General features: G+C 36.8%; 1 protein-coding gene and 1 pseudogene across 1 annotated transcript in view; one reads left to right on the top strand and one right to left on the bottom strand.

Moving 5' to 3' along the window:
* rnf220a (ring finger protein 220a) overlaps positions 1-22,455 on the bottom strand; it is a 231,799-nt gene that overhangs the window by 40,034 nt on the left and 169,310 nt on the right. The window contains exon 3 of the mRNA XM_088347747.1: positions 4,154-4,283. Within this exon, the coding sequence (XP_088203873.1) occupies positions 4,154-4,283 (130 nt within the window). The remainder of the gene's footprint in view (positions 1-4,153; positions 4,284-22,455) is intronic.
* On the top strand, positions 15,151-15,265 carry LOC148373328 (U2 spliceosomal RNA; annotated as a pseudogene).

Here is a 22,455-nt window from a genome sequence, read left to right as displayed (position 1 = left end):
ACAATTGCGCACATTCAAATACTCTTTTATTGCACTATTATTCCAATACACTTACAACTTAGGCCAGTCTCCAAACACTACCTTGTATATGCCTATGCCTATTCATCTTAACATTCTTTTTTAATCTTAATTTTCCTCTTTTTAAGTTTTTATTACTTGTTTATCCTGAAGTGCCATGTCTAATCTTGTTGTAAACAATGGTCACTAGGTTGTTATTAATTACAATAAAGAAACCTTTTACTCAAATTGTATCATAAACACGTGGTTGTCATTTATCAGCCACCCCCCAAAGGTTTCCATTTTTAACCTAAGACCTGGTGTTCACATGTGTAGACAAAAACTCAAAGCAAACACTAAGCTCGGGTCGAAGGAGGTTGAAAAAATAACAAACTATTCAACGACATAAAGCGATTAGAAAGTAATCTTTTGTATTGATCCAGTTTCCGCTCTACCACTACTTGGAATGTTGTCTGTGTATGCATTATATGTGTGTTTTTGTGTGTTTATGACCGCCTCACCTCCGCCAACCAAAGAGAATAAACACGGGTGACATAGTCAAGTTGCCGTATAATGTCAGGAAATCAGCCAACACTTCTCTCTCTCTGTCCACATTTTCTCCCCTCTCTGTGTATCTGCCACCTATCCTCCCTCTTTCTCTATTTTATTCATTACCAGAAACGTCTGCAGAGGCATCAACTATAACAGCCGCCTCCACCTGCTTGTTGACGGTGTCAAACCGCGACACGAGATGGAGGGGAGGGAGAGAAGGGATGAAGAGAGGACAGTGGTTGAATGCCTGCGAGGATAGGAGAAAATTGCCACAATGACAGAGGGGCGAGCGAAACAGATTAAAGTATAGGGAAAAGGTGGGGGAAATAAAGGTGGTCTAGATGAAATGCAGGGACAAAGAATACGGCAGAAAAGCAGGCAATGTGAAAAGAGAAGATGGAAGATGACAGAAAAAGCAGACGCAAAGAAAACGAGAAGGCAAGAGTTGCTGGCGCATCCTCTCATGCTGCTGTACGCAGGAGTTTTTCCCATTCTATGAATTTTTGATGGGCGAGGATTACGGGGCTAGGAAATTCTGACTGCTTGCCATGTTAAAGTAAGGAGAAGATGTGGAAATGAGCAGCACACCAAAGTGAAACAAACTCACCGATTGACAGCAGGGTAAGGGAAGGAATGATGAAAAAATGGGAGCCAAAGATGGTGCTCGGGTAATGAGATATGGAGAACAGGTGAAAAAAGAAGGGTCCTGAGGACATTTTGTTGGTTTATATAAGGAAAGTTGAGCCACAATTTAACAGACTTGGAACAAATGTAGCTCTGTTGGCTCAAGTACAGAATTGGCTGAAACTGCAATTAATTTATATAATGTTATGAACACTCACACACGGGACTGTCTCAGAAAATTAGAATATTGTGATAAAGTTATACATTTTCAATAAGGCAATTAAGATCTCATACATTCTGGATTCATTAAAAACCATTATCAATAATCTGAGCCTTTTATAATTAATAATTATGACTTACAAATTCCTAATTATAAAATAAAATATTGAAATATGCGCATAAAACAAAATTAATACAGAATGGCATAAAAAGAACACAGCCACCCAGGCCACCCGTTGGCCCAAGGCCATGTGGTGCCCTCATATGTCCTGATTGTGTTTGAGAAGGACCACATCTCATTTTATCGTGATTTGTGATTTGTTGCTTTTATTTGACCGTAATTACGGGTCACAATATTGCTTGTGATAAGGAAAAGTGAAAAACAGTAAAAACAATGATCGAGATGAAGAAGGAAATGACAAATAGGAAAGAGGAAAAGGAAATACAAAAATTGTGTACACGTGTCTACCATCAAAGTGGTGCTTAAAGGTACAGGAAATGGTTTAAAATAGTTTTATCTTTATTACCACTGGATTGTTTTTTTAATCAGCACAATTGAAAAATGTCATTGTTTAGGAACACGTTTCATTAATATTTTGTTTACGTATTTCTTCTGGGGTCAGCCTATATGCGCTGCCCGCTTATACACGTATATATATAAGGTAGATGGTCAACCTCCACTTCAAGTAGCTTGTCAGTGAAGATCAGCCTAATGTTTAACCCTGTCTGCAAATAGTTTGATTGAGCCATTTTTGTTTATTTTTAGGGATGTTTTAATTGACAGCATAGCCAGAAGGAGTCGTTTGTCCTGTTTTGTTCTATTGAAAGATGTAACATGGTAGAATGGCTCTTCAAGTCGAAATTGTTCTCGCTCTTCCTTTATAATTCATTAGATTTACAAAGTTTTTAATTTATTTAATTTGTTTTCTGATTATTGTGCAAATCCAAGAAATAAACCCTGTAATGTCTCTACCTAATATAGTGACATACATTCTAGCACACCTTCTAGCAGAAATGGTTAGAGTGCTAAACATCTAAAACTCTTTAAGACTAGGAACTTACCCAGAGTATAAAAGATCCCAGCCTACGGTTCTGCAGAACTTTTCAACGATTTAGGCATGCAACTTCAAATCTGTTTTTTTTCCTCACACGTACTGACGGCACAACATCAGGAGCAACTGGGGCTGTTGAGTATCTCGCTTAAGGACCCTAGTCACAAGGACTAGTACCGTAATCGAATCGGCAACCTCTATGTTGGGAGACAGCCACTCTACCAGATCCGTTAGAGCCTTTAAGTGAAATGTTTGAGATGTTTCGTCCTCCGAAATGTAAAATGGAGACAAAACAAGAATAGAGAAATAGAGCCACACTCTTTCTCCTGATTGCTTTTTCCTTTTCAGAAATGTCTACTCTAGCAGGCTGGGCTTCAGTAAAATTGAATTGATTGTGAAAGAAGAGGAGGAAGGTAATGGGAGGGATCTGAGATATGTAGATTACTTTGCCCTCATGAGTAACCTGAGGTGCATGGAGCAAGAAAGATTTCCATTTGCTCAACTATGTGTGATATTCGTGTCCACAGATGAGAAGCCACAGACCATGAAGAAGTAAAAGCCCTTTCTGTCACAGGAGACGATGTGTAATCCAACCCATGTGACTTACATGGATACAAAACACAGCAAAGGACATATATTCATTTATGTCACACAATACATCCTGTAAAATTTGCAATACATGTACAAAGGCCCCCTTCATTTTCTATATACAGCGTATTTCATTCAGCATAATTAGGTATTCATTATGGGAAAATTGACAACAAATTCAACGAAATTCCCTCTGTCACTTTTAATGTGGGCTTAGCTTCTGCCATGCAGAATGGCAGAAAAAAAAGAGCTGCAAGTAATGTAAAACCAGAACTTGTAGCGAACGTCACAGACATGTGCAGAAATTGCTTTTGCTTTCACATTTTAGATTATTAATGATGTATCTGATCTTTTTTTTTATACTAAATAAAATAATCATAAATGAAAAAAAATCATATAACATCACTTGCTGAATCAAATGATCAGTTTTTAAAAATTGCTTATGTTATTCCACTATTGTTACGATGCACTATTCTTTCATTGCACCATTATTATATCTTGGGCCAGTCTCTAAGCACTATGTTGTTAATATTTTTTTGCATATTATTCTTACAGATTTATATTCTTATTCTCCTGAAAGTCTGTTTAACATGTTTACCCTTGAGTGCCATGGCTAATCTGGTTGCATACAATGTTTCACCACACTGATATAAATGGCAACCCTATTCTATTCTATTCTATTCTATTCTATTCTATTCTATTCTATTCTATTCTATTCTATTCTATTCTATTCTATTCTATTCTATTCTATTCTATTCTATTCTAATTGTTATTTAGTTGCTTGAATATTCACTTTTAATATCCAGATGATTTAGTACACTTAAATTAGAATTGAAGTTGTCGTTCTTGTCATTAAAAAAAATCGTATTGAACATTTCTTATAACAAAATTAAACATGGCACTCTAAGATAAACACAATAAAGATTCAAAAGTGAAGATTAGGATAAATAATACAATGTCAGGATCAACTCCTTTCTGCAAGAGGAACAAAAGAGGAGTACTTTTTCATAAACAAGTATACTAGCAAAGAGCAAGGTAGATGACATTTAACCAGTATCGGTAGAGCTTTGTATGACATTAAAACACATTTTGCAAACTTTAATGTAAGGTTAAAGTCCTACCCAAGGCACATGTTGGCTAGCCTTTCGATTTCTGTTTCCATGTGTTCTTGTAGCTCGCCGGGCCTGAGCAGTACTTGACAAATGGGACAGATTGGAGCCTGGCTGTCGTACAGCGACATTTTCTTCTTACCTGGAGACAAGAAAACACAAGTTAAAACAACCAGACTTGCAGCCAAACAGTTTGTGAAAACGAGGCCTGGGACTTAAGCGCACCCCCAAAGTAATTCTCGCACACGTCAGATCAAATGGAAAGTAATACATCTCACAAACAGTAAATAGAGAAAAATAAAACATGATGTTTTTGTTTTGCCTGAAGTGAATGCACCAATAGGGGCTAGCTAGCCTCATGTCTGTCAAAAAATCAGATTCCTCCATGCTTCCGGTTTGCAGAAGCTTTGGAAAGTGACCTTAGTTTGAGGTAAATTAAGTGGAATGGATATTAAGGATGTATACACCATGGATGAGATCATAGTCTCTACACTCTGCCAACACTGGCTTACTTCATTATCTTTGATCACCAGGGTGCAGCGCAGGGTTAACCTGCATTTTTGGCCGTAAACTGAATGCCAGCATTGTTTGAGTTACACAGCTTGATCAGTGTGTATAATCTACTGGCTGAAAAATGGAAGACGAATAGGTTTTTAAATTAGAAAGTGGGTCTTCACATAGTTTTCACACATTGTTGCTGTTTTCTTTTTAACCAGTTCTACATTCAGATTGCTTCTAGAGCACTGATGTTTTGGGGATGTCTTAGGTTGGGAAACAGAAAAGTTTACTTCTTTGAAACGATCTTCTATATAGTTGAAACTTGGAGAATGGTTAGGCTACTAAAGGACCTGGAAATACCTCTTAAAAAGCCAATCCTTTGGTGCCTTAATATGTTGAAAGACCCTGTTGAGATTCACATTCAATGCTCTTAATGATGGAAGGTTTTCATTAAAAAACTGAGTATTAATGGCCCTATTATTCTTTCCTTCACATGGACAAGTTTTCCTGTTCCATTTGCAGAAAAAAATCAGCCCACAAGCATATTTCCACCCATGTCCCTCATGGTATTAATGGTGTTCTTAAGATTTGTGATCTTTCTATTCCAGACACGAAAAGGTGTGCTTCTACCAAAAAGATCTAAAGTTGATTTTGTTGACTACAGGGCATTCTCCCAGTCCTTTTCTTGATGGATCTGAGTGTAATGGTTTAATCAAGGTGACACGTTTGGCACAGCGTTGATTTTGGACCCTGGCGACATAGTGTGTTCCTGTTGGTAGCCTTTGTTAATTTGTCATTCACTAGCTCCATCAGTATGGTTTTGGTATAAACCTTTAGTCAGCGTTCTTAAGATCTTTTGAACCAACAAATTCAGACATTTCATGGAGCCCCATCTTGGTAGAGACTATCAGTGTTTTTAAATCTTCCATTTTATAATTAATTATTGTTGCTGCAGTTGATTTCTTCATAATAAGCAGATTGCCAATTGCAGATTCAGTCTTCCCAGTCTGATGTGTGTCCAAAATTTTGTTTTGATTGTTTTTTTGACAGCTCTTTGGTCTCTTGGCCGTAGCTGAATTTGGACCATAACTGCTTAAGGTTGTGTGTTTTACACTTCTTATGAGTTTAAAAAAGTTCAGTTAAAACAGTCAACGAATGGAGGAAGACAAAGGGACCTCTTATAGAAGTTAAAACTCTGCAAAAGCCAGATATCTTGCTTGTTTCTTGGTGACAAAATGTTTATTTCGTACTATATTTTGCAATTAAACTCTTTAAAAATCAAAATGATGAGGTGAAACTATGACAATACCAAGCTTCTTGTCATAAGTAAGTAGGGAAACCTGCACCATTTATTGTCCAGTAAATACTACTTCATATTGTACATATTCATTAATCTTTTGTTTTTTGTAAACTTTCACATGCATATATTCTCTGAAAAAACTATGTTGAGTTTAAATCGGTTGCAAAAGAACTTTATCCCATTTAATGTATGATCACAGTCTTGCATTACACTAAGTGTTGGAAACATATGGCTCGCGCACCAGATATGGCTCTTTTTATGAGTACATCTGGCTCAGAGTCAGTCATGCTAACTTTCACTGCAAAATTCCAATTTCAGTATATGTGAAGCCGAAGCAATGCAGTAATGGTATAGTTCGGTCCAGGTTATATAGGGCGGAGTCCCAACTACAGTAGTAGTCATGGTGTTACACCAACAGACTATGTTTTGGCTCTATGGAATCCTGTATAGGAAAGTTCATTAAACAATGTATGTTCATTGTTGAGACACATTATGATGAAAACCAACAGAATAAACTGTAATGACCCAAAAACAGCCCCAGAGCAATTTGATTGGAAGAGCGGTAGTGGTGGGCAGGCATATGGCTGTCACATAGGTGAAGATAAATACATCTGTATGCTTTCTGTTTGCAGTAATTGGTGATATCTTTACAAGACAACTCTTCTTGCGCCTTGTTTTAAAACCATATTTTGTGACATAAATAACTGTTAAAATAAGCCTCAACGATGTTAAGCAACTGTGGGAGACAAATTAAAGTGTCATATTTGTTTGTATGGGACACAGGCTCTGGCTCTATTACTGTTTCATAAATTTGATCAAATCATCAAATGTGACACAGTGAAATAAAATGTTCTGAAGAAGAAGCTTTTGTCTGGAAAAAGGGTTTTTGTTGAATTTTGTCTTAACATATATGGTGTGGCTTTCAAACAAATCTGAATATTTGGTTATCATTGCTCTTTGAGTCAAAAAGGTTCACCTTATACAGGCATGCTAATATGCTAATCAAAGCTAACAGGTGTAAAACTATAATATAATATATTTCAACTTTAGTATGCCCCCCCCATGCCTCGTGGCGATATACTTAGTGTGTTATTTGCTCCCTTCCTCATTCCCTTTTACTTTTCCCCATTACATGTCAAATATTCCCAGAGGGATGTGAGTGATTGTAGGAAGCAATGGACAGATAAATCCAGGGGAGGGGACGATGGTGGGTGGAGAGGGTATGTGTGGGGGCTGTTGAGGCATGGGGGTGTTGTTGATGTCGCACACCAGTCTTGTCAGTGGCTTAAAGATGATTAATGTTGTAACATAGGGCATGCACACACTCATACACACAAACTAATTTTCCCACATTTCTTTCCCACATGTCAAAATATGCTGCAAAGTAAAAAAAAACAAACAAAGTGCATTTGGTCTCAAGGAGCATGGGACTATCCCAAATAGGATGGATAGTGAGAGAAATGAAGATGAGCGTATGGCTTGGCGGATCGATCCAAAGATCAAAATTATTGATACGAAACAAGAACTTGGATTGGGTCGATACTATTGTCCAGGTATCAATACTGCCTTAGTGTGTGACTGACAGAAACACTTTTAGCAGCTCTCCCTACCTGGCGTGCTGCTGCATCCTGCCTGTAGCCTGAAGAGAAGGCCATATCTACAGCCACCCGTACCAGAAGCTAAAAATGACAGAGGCAAACAGGAAGCGCATTGCAATATGTTTTTTTTTAAATTTCTTTCAACTATAGAAAAGGAAAATGACAGGTGTAATTTGTGTAATCTGCTTCTTGGGCATACATTTACGTAAACACATGCAAAAAGCTCACCCAGCAGGGAGGAACAAGCGGCTTCCAAAAATGTAAACAAACTACTGATATTAAACAAAAATCTTTAAATCCATTGTCACTATGGCAACAGAGACGTTGACATGCAGTTGACACTTTACTTGCATTACTGACTTTATTTTGAAAATATTGTGCAATGGAATGTATTTTAGTTACATTGCAGCTTTCTTGGTTTGACTCTCTTGGGTTTTGTCCTGGAACACTTGTGATAGAAATATATTTTTTTTATACTATCAAAGTTTGAATTGTAGTTATATATAAAAAAAGTTTTGAGTGCCTAAATTCTTTGTGCTGTAGGGAAAATCTCAATTAATAATTGATAATGACAAGCAGTCCAAGCTAAAAGTATTGGTATTGTATACCAAAATTCACAGTGTCGCCCATGCCGAGGTGAGAGAGAGAGAGATAAGAAGTGATAAGAATAAAGGAAGAAGACCAGTGGGACGATAGCACGGAAATAGGCCTGACAGGACTTCTTAGCGTTGAGATTCCTCAGTGTGGCAAATGCCGACTGGTACAGCAAAGAAGCGATGGATGAACGCACGGATGAAGAGGCGAGGAGGTCTGCACGTGTCTGACAGCTGTGATAGAGAGTCGGACGGATCCCGCCTCATGTACAAAGATGGATCGGCTCATCTTTCTTTTCTTTCAATTGGCGCTCCACCACCCCGTCTCCAACCCCTGGATGTTTTGCATTGTCTCCAGTCCACATTTTCCCAAATTTAGCCTTTTGTTGTTACTTACTTCTTTTTAAACCCTGATCTTTCTCAAACGTGTTTGTTGGTTGTTCTTCTCTCGCTTTCATTTCTGTCATGCGGCCCAAGAACTTTAAACAACAGGGAAATTATCTACTTTTCCGGTAATATCTTTATATATGTGTTTAAAGATGGGATTCATGGTTTGAGGTGTCCTTAAGAAGTTGAAAGTGAAAATATTTCAATATTAGATATTGTATTTGTTAACAAGGCCCAGCTGAGTCCAAAGATTCCTTATGCTTTTACTTCCATTGAACCAATATGTTTTTTTCTTTCATCAGAGCTGTACAGGGCGGAACACATCAGGTCTCAGGAGGGAGGGCTGGGAGGAATGCTGATTAGTGACGTCATATTCATCTCCAAAAATAAATAAATATATACTATATATTTATATATATATATATATATATATATATATATATATATATATATATATATATATATATATATATATATATATATATATATATATATATATATATATATATATATATATATATATATATATATTACCAGCATGTCAATGGTGAAAGTAAGAAATGGCCTGCTTCTAGTACGGTCTAAACGTCAACACAAACCCCCAAAAAGATAAAAAAAGGAGAGTTTATTTAAGTGCATCAAAGAAATGCTTGTACTTGCACGCTCATTATGAATGAACTGACTGATGCTGCGATCATGACTATAAGCCAGAACATGGCGGCGGAGATTAACAAAGTTCCAAATTCCGTACAGCTCTATTCACAATGTCCGATGCCACTTTTTTCAGACCAATGCAGTTATGAATACTCAAGAAAACATGTACCTAGTCTACTAAGTATTTACCCTTATAACTATTTATAGAAAAACATACACAGTATAGCATTCTAATATCAGTGATATAACTCAGAGGGTATCAATACCATGTTTTAGTATTGAGCAGATACCTGACTTTAGTATTAAAACATAGGAGTATTAGCCAACTGCTTGTTGTCATTTTACTGTCAGGAAATACAATTAATCAAAGTGAAAAGGAATGTCCCTGAATTTTATGTAATTTTGAAGAAATAAATATAAACTATGTGAATTCTTAACATACTGGAATTTGAAGTGGAACCTTATATGTAAGGGATAAGTTATTCTGTTTATAATACCGGACACCTACAAAGTAGATTGCATAGGATTTTCAGTTTACTATTTTCACTATTATTCCTCATTGTTGATTGTTCAATGTTTGTCCATGTGTTCAAATTTAAATACAAAAAAGCATTACTGGAGAAATACAGGGATAAAGAAAATGGGATATGAGGGAGATTGGAAATACTGCATTTCAAACTATGGTTATCTTGTTGTTATTGTTGCTATTATTATATCAGAACTGTTATTATAAGTATTGTGTTTATCTTTATTATCACTGGTGCCGCAGTGACATGCGCATTATGACGTTGAGGGATGGGTATTGCGAAGATTAGTGTATAAAATATGTGATTATTTTAACTATTATAATTATTGATATCTGACCTATGTAATAAGTATATCCATGAGATTTTGTTGTATTGGACACAAGAGGAGCTATCTATAAAATGTATTTAATAGGGAAGATAAAGGGGTAGGAAAAATAAGCATCTGCTTCTGACTACCCCTTTTCGAACATGTTATGTGACATTATTCTGTTGTTGACTCATTGTTTTTGTCCTGTTTTTATTATTATGTTCGAAATAAAAGTATTCATTCATTCATTCACTCATTGTTATTTTGACTATTATGCTCTGTAATAATAATGATCTTTGATTTTTAAACTCTTTAGTGAAGATCTGCTTTTTCTAACCTATGCCATTTAATAACAAAAAATGGTGTTAGGAAGGGATTTGGTATTTCGCAATGTGAGGATTTTTTTGTCGTTTTTTGTTCTCCTTACATGTTCAAAATTACATAATGTCTTCTCTCCTTATTTTGAGTGTCTACTAATCTATAAAACCTATTAGTAACCTATTAATAAATTTCTCCCTAAAATGTGAATAAATTACATTATTTTATGGTAATGACAATTCTGGTAACGACAGATATTGGCCTGGTTTTGGTACTTACCTTTTTTTCTGTGATAATGTCTTCTCTCCTTATTTTGAGTCTCTACTAATCTCTAAACTTATTAGTAACCTCTTATTAAATTTCTCCCTAAAATGTGAATAAATTACATTATTTTCTGGTAACGACAACTCCTGGTAAGGAAAGATATTGGCCTGGTTTTGGTTCTTATCTCTTTTTCTGTAATAATTTTGATTTGCTGTATATTATAAATCAGTTCAAACCTTGAAACCTTTCCTCTGTCAAAAATTATGATGAATAATAGTAAGTGGCAACAATGCAACCTCACACCCAAACATCTATTTTTTTCATTTGACCAAATACTGATGTTATCAATATTATATTTACAATCACAAGGCCTTACTGAATATGAGAGCCCTTTGTTAATATGGTATTTTGCCTACACCTTGAGCCTAATGAGCAATCAAAAATTCCAGATGGTGAGGAGGGGTAGATGCATCATATGGAAGAATGGTGACCAAAGAGATACATTCAAGTCTCTCCTTTATCATCAGAGTAGTTGTTTCCCCCCTCTAACCTTTCTTTGTTCATATTATCCTTTCTCCTTTCTGTCTAATGGTCTCGAACTAGACATTTTGCAGGACAAGCGCTGTTAACGCCATTGTCTCCAACCGTCTCAAATTCGTTTGCACCAATACATTTGGACAAGCTTTGTTCTTTAGTTTACTAGTGTTGTCTCTTCCACTCTCTGTCTTCCCATCACCCCAAGTCTCACTCGTCCACGCTTGCGTTGCTTTGGTCCCGATGAAGCGGGAATCGATAGATGCAAGATAGCGCCGGCTCCCAGTCACAGACTACAATAGGCTGAGGTAAAAGGCCACCTCCGGAGAGGACGGGGATTGTCGGCTCAATACTTGCTCTCAATGGAATCAAAGATAAAAAACCATTTGGGCTGCCCTCATGGCTCAGCGGGCTAAGAGGCACACGGTGTACTCACAACACAGCCCCAAATCCCATCTAATGACCTGCATTGCCTGTCATCCCTTCACTTTTATCTCACCTTTTATACTCGTGTCTAACAAACACAGGATGCATTCCCAAGATCCAAATGCTTTCATTGTAAATATTTTTACACAATAAAAACACTGGAGTCAAATATAACTCAAATGTATTTAAACAAGGACTAATACACTTTTAAAATCAATTTGATCCAAGTTACTGGGTTGTTTTTGGGGGATATTTTGAGAAAAAGTATAGATAAACTTTTTTTTTTAAATTTTTGTATTTTTGGATGTTTTAATAATCAGCAAAATTTTTCGGAGGTTCAATCAAAAACATTTGACCACTAGATGTGTTGTCTTTGTGCGAGCGAGGGCCAGTGCCACGCAGCAGAGCGTGGCTGCATCCTGCCGAACAAGCAGGGAAGCAAGCTAAATGTGGATGTGTAAAAGAAGTACAAATTTCTCGACTAATGCTTTTCTTTATTTAGAATTAACATTAGTATTAGAAAAACAAAACGAAAGGTTGTCATGAACAAACAAAAATTTGAAACAAGGTCAACCCGTTTTTGACTAAGAATCTTTTGTTGGGGGGTAGTTTTGTTAAACTGCCAATTTTTTTTAGGTTTGTAATAAACAAAGTAATTTTTTCCCTAGCTTCAAAGGGACAGTGTGTATTATTTGACCACTACAGGTCTCTTTAAGGTGTAGTGCAAGCCAAAACAGGTGCTAAAAAGCACAAGAGTACCAACAACAGAGGTTCAAAGTCACCAAAACGCACCATTTTACTTCTCTTTTTTTTCTCAACCCTTTTGAGGTTTTTAGGTACCTCTAGCAGCAAGAATGTTGATTAGTGGTTGATGCTATTTCTTATTTTTTTATTAATTCATGCATTCATTCATTAATTCATTTATTAATTCATTCATTCATTCATTCGAGACAATTATGCTAGATTATTTTTAGGTGAGGATCATGTTAAGTAAAATAAATGTGAATTTTTCGACCTACGAGTATTTGTAAAAATGATGTATATATTCTAGTTTGTGCAATTTTGCTTATTATTCAGATCAATGTTGTTTTTTTTCAATGGATAAAGTTTTTTTTTATTACCATGAAGACCATGACCCAATTTTTAGAGGGTTTTCATTTTGACTGATCAAGCCAATTATTGTGGTTGTCAGTGCAAAACAACACATGATGCTAGTTCAAAATAGCTTAGTGAGTCAACCAGTCTGCTCTTTGCCCTTATTCTGTTATTTTTCACCAATTTCTAGAATGTACTAAAAATGTAATTTAACTGAAATTAATTTGTACAAGATAAAGCCTTGAACATGTGTATTTATTTGTCTTTTATATCTTCTACTACAGAGTGAATTGTATTGTAAACGAGGAAACCAATTAGCTAATATGGGCCGGGCATGTTAAATAAATATAAGTACGACAATAAGGCACAGTTTACGAGTTGGCACGTAGGCAGTATTTCCTGCTGTACACGCTAACAAAACGCAAAGTGCACTAGCACTTTTCCCCAAATGGAATTGCAAAACATGTAGACGATGCTAGTGTGTCCTTGAAAAAGCGTCTTCTTCAATCGTACTCGTGAGTAAACATGCAATTCGGCGCTCGTTGTTGTTGGAATAAATGAGTTTTCTGACATGCATCAAGTGTTTACGCCTGCTTAGCCCTCTATCCTCGCCTCCCACTTCTTTGCTCCCTTTGCAACCTCCTCCCACTGTTAGCTATAACAGCCGCCAACATCGGTAAACAAGGAAATCTCTCAGCCGCGGCCCAGCGCGTAACTGCATTACAGAGCCAGATAACCTCTTCAAATAATGTGTGATAAGGGGGATTTGATTTGATTCTCAGAATAGGGAATGGAGGCCACTTCTGTTTCCCCTCAATCACGTCCTTTTTACTTTCTTTCCTTTCATCTCCTCTCTCCTCTTACCACACAATTTTCTCCACAAAGAGTCAGCGATACTGGTATATTTGTAAAAACACGGTAGTGTCAATCAATACCAACCCAATTCCTATACTTTTTACTTGGAAATCCCATGATCACTGGGAGGTCGCTGGTTCGCGCCTCGGCCGAGTCATACCTAAGACTTATAACATTGGTAAAAATGGCGGCGCCCTCTGTTGGCTGCGGCTGCATCGGCTCGCTACAACGGGTCAGGTGTATCGACATTTCGTTCTGTGTACAATGTTACAAAGAATGACAATACAAAGGAAATTATTATTATAATTATTATTATTTGTACTATTGAACCCATCTTCCTTCGACTTAGTTTCTATCTAAACGATCTATTTTTTTATCTATTAAATAAATACAATGCAAAATTAAACAGTGTATAAAATAAATATAAATATGTCTATTACAAATGTTTCAGAACAAAAGTCAAGAGAGTTACACAAAAAAAAGCAGCAATGTAATAAAATTCAGCATGACAATTCTTATACCTTCCATTGTTTAAAGAGAAAATATTTTAAAAAATATTTAACAGAATAAACATTAAAATACTTCAATGACAACAACTGTTTCAGAACACAAGTGAAAAGAGTTAAACCAAAAAAAGCAGCAATGTAACAAAAATACAAATTCTGTTTAATAATGTGAACAAGACAACAAACAGACAATATTTTCCAGACTACAAGAGTTTGTATGCCTCACTGCGCCTTTATAGAGCTGGAAATGTGGTAAATAAATTCGGGAATGTATAATTACTACAAAATGCTTCTCTATCTGGTAACCATGTATGAATGAATTGATTAATTTTAGTTGCGAAACCAGACTCCCTAATATTTATTTTCCAATAAATACGTTGTTTATCTTTTGTTTTAATCTCATGCGCCTTATTGTTTGATGTATATACTGTATGAAAGAATACCTTTCACAAGTTTTTTTTTGATGGTGCATCTTATAATCAGGAGCACCTTATGGTCCAGAAAATAGGGTATCTTTCATTGCACAATATCTTGAAAATAAAATCAGTAATGCAAATAAAGGGTAACCGCAATTATAACAAAGCTGAAGTTATACTGTATGTACCATCTTACAAAAACTATCTACATGTTTATTATGGTAGTTAAAATGGGATAAATTTCATCCAACTACTCGATCAGTATGTTAGAGCTATTATGTTATCAATACGCTAAAAGCTGGGGCGATCAGGAAGAAATGCAAATGTAGTTTCAAAATTCACTGCGCAGTGAGGAGAGAGCGGACATGGTATATCTTGCTTTGGGTTATACCAAGACCTCTCTAACCCCGTTTGTAGACAGCGAATGAGTTTTATTGAAGGTTCGCGCATGCGCAGAAATTATCAATGACGTCACAAATACGTCTTTCCATACATACAACGAAAAATAACTGAAGTATATGTGTGTATTCAAATCAGACTATGTGTGTGTGTTTTAATGATTATTCATACATTCAAAATAGAAAAATAGTAAATACAAAAAAGAAAAATCAAGTTAAAGTGTGAGTTAAATTCATCAGGATTATTTGTAATATAGAACACAGGGAAATACACAATTAACTAAATATGATCTACTTTACACAGTATCGATAATATTGGCCTGTGGTAGGACATTACCTCTTGCCATGATCTTTGATTTTTGCAATCCGGAGATGGAATAAGAGCTTGCTCTGTCCACTCCACGCATCGGCCCGGTATTGCAGTACCTCCGGGAACGGTGCATTCGCAATAATCGCAGCAAGGCTTTAGGGCTAGGACCTTAGCTTGGCCTTTTGGCTGAGAGTAAGTGTCCCGGCTCCTAAGCTTTGTAGCGTATTATGTACTGACCGATAACGGATAATGGATAATGAATAACGAAGATAGAACAATAACCCTTAAAAATCCCAAAACCCCATCAATATTTTTGCACCTTCTCTTTATTTTGCTTGAGGGTTCCAGGTCCCATCTTGTCTCCAACGTCCCTCCCACCCTGCATTCGCATGTCAGCCTTTATTTTGGAACTCCCCTCTTTTCTTGTCGACATTAGAAGGCGAGCTAGTGGCCTTCATTGAGCCATCATCTCAATAATGGTCAATATGAGCCAGAAAGCAGGGACTGTATTAACACAAACGGGTCGGGCAAGGTGTCTCCAAGGGAGATGTTATGTTTTTTTTCCCAAGTGAGACATGATTTAAGCAAGCAAGACACTGGGCTCATTGTTGCCTGTGTGTGTGTGCTCAAATTATGAATAGATAGGTCGTTGCAGCTCAATCAGAGGATATTTGAATAAAATCAAGCATTCTATATCAGGGATGGGAGGGTATTGATAACATGTGTCAGGATTGACGAGATACCAGTCTTTATATTATATTATATTAAAACATACAAATATCAGCAAACCTTTTGTTGTCCTTTTAAGGTCAGGAAATGAAATTATACAAAGTGAAAATGAATGTCCTTGAATTTCATGTAATTTTAAAGTAAAGCAAGGGACTACTCAACCAAGTGTTATTCTGTTTTAGCAATGGACACCTGCAAAAGAGATTACGTAGGATGCTCCTTTGTTGTTTTGACTATCATGCATTGTTTACATCATTGCCATGATTTCTGCTTCCGACCTATTTTCTGATATGACAGATTTTAGATGTCTACTAAACCTCAAACTCATCACAGTAACCTCCTGTGAAATGTATCTTTAAAATTTCACGAGATTACATTTTCTGAACGGAAAATGACCACAGTTGGGTCTCAGTTCCTGAAATCGACCGATATCAGCCCGGTACGGATAACGGATTTTGGGAGTCGCCCCTTTTTCTGCGATAGTGTATAATGTATAATAGCATAATGGTAAATGTGAGCCCAAAAGTAGGGACAGTATTAACACAAATGGGTCGGGCAAGGTGTCTCCAAGAGACATTATATCTTTCATTCCTAAGTGAGCTGAGATTTAAGCGAGCAAGACACTGGGTTGATTGTTGCCTGTGCGTGTGCTCATGTGCTAAATAGATAGGCCTGTGCGGCGCATTCAGAGGACATTTGATGAAATGGAACGGGGGTCAACTTCAGTTTGCCACCCAGGTTGCGTTTCAGTGCGCCACGTGCGTTTGTGCATCCGCCCCGTACTGACAGTGATGCATGGCACTTTTAAACTGTGTTCGTCCACGCCCAGCTCAAAACTCATCACTGGGGCTCTTTTGCTATCCCGCCCTCGCCTCTTTCCCGGGGGGTTGTCACTTTTAGAAAAGCAAATGAAATGTCGGCACGGTGCAGAGGTGGGATCAAGAGATGTCTAGGTATAGGGATCAAGTGGGGATAGGTGTGTGTGTGAGTGATGGTATTTGTGTGTCAAAAGATGGTTTTATTTTGGGTGTTTAAAGTCATTTGTGTTTCACAAAAAGGGGTGAAGATTAAAAAAACCAAGCCACTGGGCCATTATATTGGTGGAGCTGCCAAACATTGAGAAACATTTCAAGGTGGGGTGGATCTTTGAGATATCTTTTAAAACGTTGAGAGTAGGATCATTTGTTTATTATGTATGTGTTAAAAATGTCCAACCGAGTTTAAAGAGCCCTTGTAGTTTCCACCCCACCGCGCCTATCTTGTTTTATCTTACTTTTAGCAATGCTGTTCGGGTCGCGGAATAGGGGGATTGAGAGGGGTTGGAGAGTGATTTTATGTTCTTACACACAGTTTTTGTTAGTGTAGCATGAACGTTATTAAAGTAAGAAATGGCCTGTTTCAAGTACAGTCCAAACACCAATCCAAACCCAAAAAGAGATGAAGATTTAGTTTAAGTGCGTCTAAGAAATGCGCATACTTGCATACGCAACATACAGAGCTTGACACAGGCAAGCCAGAAGATGGTTTCAGCAAGTAAAAAACTTATACATTCTGTACAGTGCCTTTAAGAGTCGAACGTATTTTTTAGACCAAAAGAGACACACATCAAACCTGCTGAGACCAGCAGATGGCACTAATACACCATAAATAACCAAGGAACCATCAACATTGTCAATCCCCCAAAAATAGCATGCACGATTATTTTATTATTAATAATGATTATGATATTTGTTGTTTCTGGATTCAATTCCTATTGCATTCAATGCATGCAATTGCAGTCAGTGATATATTCCGACTGATCAATCAATGCACAAATAGGGTCCTTTATTGTTTTTTTGTGCAACCCTAGCCCAAACTGTGGTTTTAATTCGATCTGCTTTAATGTCCGATGCGCCTTATATCTGAACGATCACAAAAGACTATTTTTGGGGGATTGCCTTTTGTAATCCGGCGCATCTTATAGTGCAGAAAATACGGTAGGCCCAAAAAGGTAATTAGCACAACATAAATAACCAAATGATTTTTTCCCCCTTGTCTCTGTAGATAAATGATGAGCTGGTGATCTTTGTGCATGTGTGTGTTTTGTGCTTCTGTGCGTGCATCAGCACGTGTAATTGTGGCTTTTACTCATGGGACCTTCCTGCGCGTGTCTGTCTGGGAATGGCAGCAGTGGGATGCTGGAGAGGTTATCTTCAATCACTGACAGCTGTTTATTCAATCAATCACTGTGTCACGTGTGTGCATGCATGTATGCACGTATGTGTGCGTGTCTACGTGTGTTTGGTGTAATATAGTGGAGAAAGAGACAAAAGTAAAATAAGGGAACATGAACACCTAACTGAACCAGTTCTCAAAATGAAAAACGCTTAACTAATTATCAATATTGCATGAACAGTTGTAAGAGTAAGTGTAACATGCTATTCGGATATGGAAGTCAGATTTTTATTTTATGTACCGATTTTATCACACTATAAGGTGCCCCGGCTTATACGGACCACCCCCCAAAAATCTTTTGAGATATATTTTTCATACTACAAGTGCACTAGACTATAAGGCGCAAGGGATTCAATCTACAGTAAGAAGTAAGAGCTACCATATCTATTGGTATGTATTTTTACACTTACAGTATATGATTAATCAGTCGAAAAATGTGACGAAACTTGTATATCATTATGTGCAACAGGAATTCGACCCGGGTCAGTGGGAGCGCCAAAACTTAACCACTAGTCCACCAGGGATACAGATCACATAAAAAAAGCATTCAATTTCATCCCATTATCACACTATTTTTACTGTCAAACTTGGGCTAGCATTGGACTCGTGGTACCGATAGGTCACAAACTTTCAAACCCAAGCATGGACTGGGCACATGGCATGGATCAAGCGTTTGTAAAAGTTTGGACGAAAAACCCAAGAAAGAATTTAGTTGATGATTTTAATTCATTAAGGGGCGGATAGTGTAGAAAAGTCCAAGAACTTTTAAGGTCAGCATCTCAATGGAATATTGGTCTTATGGAAGTGTCCAGATGAAATAGTATATAACGTGGTGTTGAATAATGATCAGGGCTCTGTTCGGACCAACAGTTGGCCTCATTTTGCCTTCTGCATTTTATCCGTCTCTTAAGCTCCATCAAAACAAATCTTAGATAATGGAAAAAACAGAAAGTCGTGCTGAAAGATATAAATAGACTCAAAAAAGCACGAGTGAATTAACTCTTTGGTGTAGCTGATGATGAATTGGGCTTTGCGTTTTTTTTACATTTTCTATATAGTTTTTATTCCCAACTTTACAAGTTTATGCCAGGGTATTTGACTGAAGGGCACACTTTTAGCAACTCTCCCTAAATGGCTTGCTCCTGCATCTTGTCTGCCAGGCAGAAGAGAGGGCCAAATCTATGTGCCATTAACATAAGCTAAAATTGACAGAAGCAAACAGGAATCTCTGTGTGGTGTGTAGTTTTTTTCCGACTACAGAAAAAAAATCAAAGTGTAATTTGTCTGTGAAAGTTGTCTGCTACAGTAGCAACACCAAAGATTTACAAATACACATGAAACATCTGTTGTCACTATGGAAACAAAGCCAATGAGATGATTGACTCTCTGTTTGAATATCTTAACTTATTTTTTAAAAATGTTGAGCAACGGATAGTATCTGAGTTATCCAGTCATCCCCTATTTGTATTTTTGTTACATTGATGCTTTTTTGGTTTGACTCTCTGCTTTTATTCTGAAACAGTTGTTATGGAAACATATTTTTGTTTTTTTATAGCATTAAGGTTAGAATGTAATAAATTGTTTTTTAGTGCTCAATATCTGCTCTTATGTGCTGTTTTTTGTTTACTAACTAATTTAAGATGGACACATTCAATTAATCAAGGATCATGACATTTCCAAGCAAAAAGTATCGGTTTCAATCAAAACTACCATGTACTGTATTTAATTGCTTCGGTTCGATAACCAAATTCCCAACCCTATTATTAAGTAATTTACCTTCTTCAAGTTAATAATTCTAGTTTTCAAAACAAAAAATACATATATATCTAACCTTCCATGATTCAAATGTTTCTTAGTTCTCTCTACATTTGATATGATTCCTCATTTGATACCATAATCCTCCTTTCTCCCATTATAGCTGGCTCTCCCTGCCGCTTTCATATGGTTTAGCGGCTGAATTAATTACCAAAGCCAATTAACGGTAGATTGGCTGATGTTTTAACTAATTAGCTATAATGAGGGTTGTTAATTGAAACTTAACACAGAGGGAGGCGGGAAGAGGGGAAGGACAGATGGATGGATGTATAGATGAATCAAGGCATGTGTTCACTTCACACATGTGTGTACATGAGCGGTTATGGCCGATATTATGAGAACATTGTACAGCACTCGCTCTAGCTGGCAGATGTTTTTTATGGTCAATGATATTGGCCTTCCAAACAGAACATCTTTTGTCTTAATGAAAGCATAAAAACGCACATTAATACTTAAAGGTTACTGTATTATAATAGAACTTTCATAGCAGCACATTTGGGCTTGATTTTATCTCTCATGCGGAACCCAAGTTAAATTAAATAAAAAAACACCCCACACTTTTGTTATTGCAATACGTGTTTGACAAGGAGCAGCAACAGATTAAACTGTTGAATCAATGTCACACTGTCCTTTCAGTGCGGGATTACCATTTGCATATACCTTAGCTTCGTTGTCACCTGCCATATCATTACAGATATATGTATATATGTGAAATGTATACAAATTCTCGGGAGCATCTGAAGTGAGGATTTCTTTGTGAAGTAGGATGGATAAATATTTATACATTACTTAGTTTGATTGATAATGTCATTAAAAGGCGTAATGAAATTACAGTTGGCCGTGTGTCTGGATTTCAAATCATGCAAAGGTAATAAGGTATGATATATTCCTGTACATTCTGCATCTCACTGTCTAGTTCATTGTTTTTCAAGCAGTGTGCCGGGGCACACTAGTGTGCCGTTCGTCCTAGTCTAGTGTGTCCTAGTCTATTCCGCCGCAGTAGATTGCCCAATTCTACATTTACAAAAAAGCTTGGTCTTACAGCAACAGGCTCTGTTGTGGCATTACATTTCTAATAAATCCTTACGATGGAAGCTGCACAATGCACGTTCATTGTGGAAACTTTATGCTGAAAACACACATAACAAACGGTAAAAACCCTAAACGCCAGCCAAGTATCACGGGCAATTCGATTGGCAGAGCGGATTCCGGCACATAGAGCACGCTCCCGTAAATACACCTGTATTCTACTCGTTTGCAGGACAGTATTTTTTTATTTTATTCACACCAACAAATTACGGTCAAACTGAGTCATTAATATTAAGTAACTGCAGAAGGGGGACATATTTTAAGTGGTATATTTATTGATTTGGGACACAGGCTCTCGCAATGCTATTACTCAATAGATTTGATCAAATAATCAAAATTGAAATTTAATGTGCTGAAGAACTAGTTTTTGTCTGGAGACCGGGTAGTTTTGTTGAATTTTGTCTTAAAACATGTGGTGTGACTCATATATATATTTTTTTTTGCTTCCTTGGCCCTTTAAGTCAAAAAGGTTCCCGACCCCTGACTTTACTGGACTGTTAACAATGCCCAACAGTTTCTGGAGAGGATTTGGTAGGGCTAATGGGAGAGTCACGATTTCAGAACATTGCAAAAGTTATGTAAAGATGGATATCGTTTCAGCCTCCTCAAAATATAACAGATTTTTAAAGTCAAAAATATGCGACAGGGAAGTCAGAGCAGAGAACATATACAAAACCTCCATAAGATACATGCATAAATGCATGCCATCTTGGATTGCTCCGTTGAAGAGATGTTTTGACATTCTCAATTCAGTCGTTTCCTTTTCAACTGGCAGCAATCTTTAACATTCACTTGCAAATTTTGGATGGAATTGCCATTCCTTCCATGAAATACCTTTTTGAATTCAACAAAAGAAGTGGAAAAAAACTCATCTAGAATTCGATCAGCGCCGCTAAAAATTAGACCCGACAATCACGGTGGACAGATGAGGAGCATTTAATCTGATGGGGCACGACCTTCTGTTTCATTTCAACAATGTGAAAAATGAAAACAAGGATGTATCTATCTATCTATCTATCTATCTATCTATCTATCTATCTATCTATCTATCTATCTATCTATCTATCTATCTATCTATCTATCTATCTATCTATCTATCTATCTATCTATTTATCTATCTATCTATCTATCTATCTATCTATCTCTCTCTCTCTCTCTCTCTTTCTCTCTCTCTCTCTCTCTCTCTCTCTCTCTCTCTCTCTCTCTCTCTGTATATATATATATATATATATATATATATATATATATATATATATATATATATATATATATATATATATATATATATATATATATATATATATATAGTATTGAGCTTTTGGATTGAATTGGCACCTCAAAACGAGCGCCGATACAAAGCTGTGCCCAACAAGAGCCAAATGTAAATCAGATAAATCCAAGGTATTGATGTCATTCATTTGTACTTCAGATACCATTGTGGGCTAGCAGGTGTATGCGTGCGTGTGCATGTCAGTTTGCAG

This window comes from Urocampus carinirostris, chromosome 1 (genome assembly GCF_059441175.1).
Source record: "Urocampus carinirostris isolate Australia breed hairy pipefish chromosome 1, RoL_Ucar_1.0, whole genome shotgun sequence".
In the NCBI taxonomy this organism is placed as follows: domain Eukaryota; kingdom Metazoa; phylum Chordata; class Actinopteri; order Syngnathiformes; family Syngnathidae; genus Urocampus; species Urocampus carinirostris.
The sequence above is the reverse complement of the archived record's forward strand: the minus strand, read 5'-3'. Positions and strand labels throughout refer to the sequence as shown.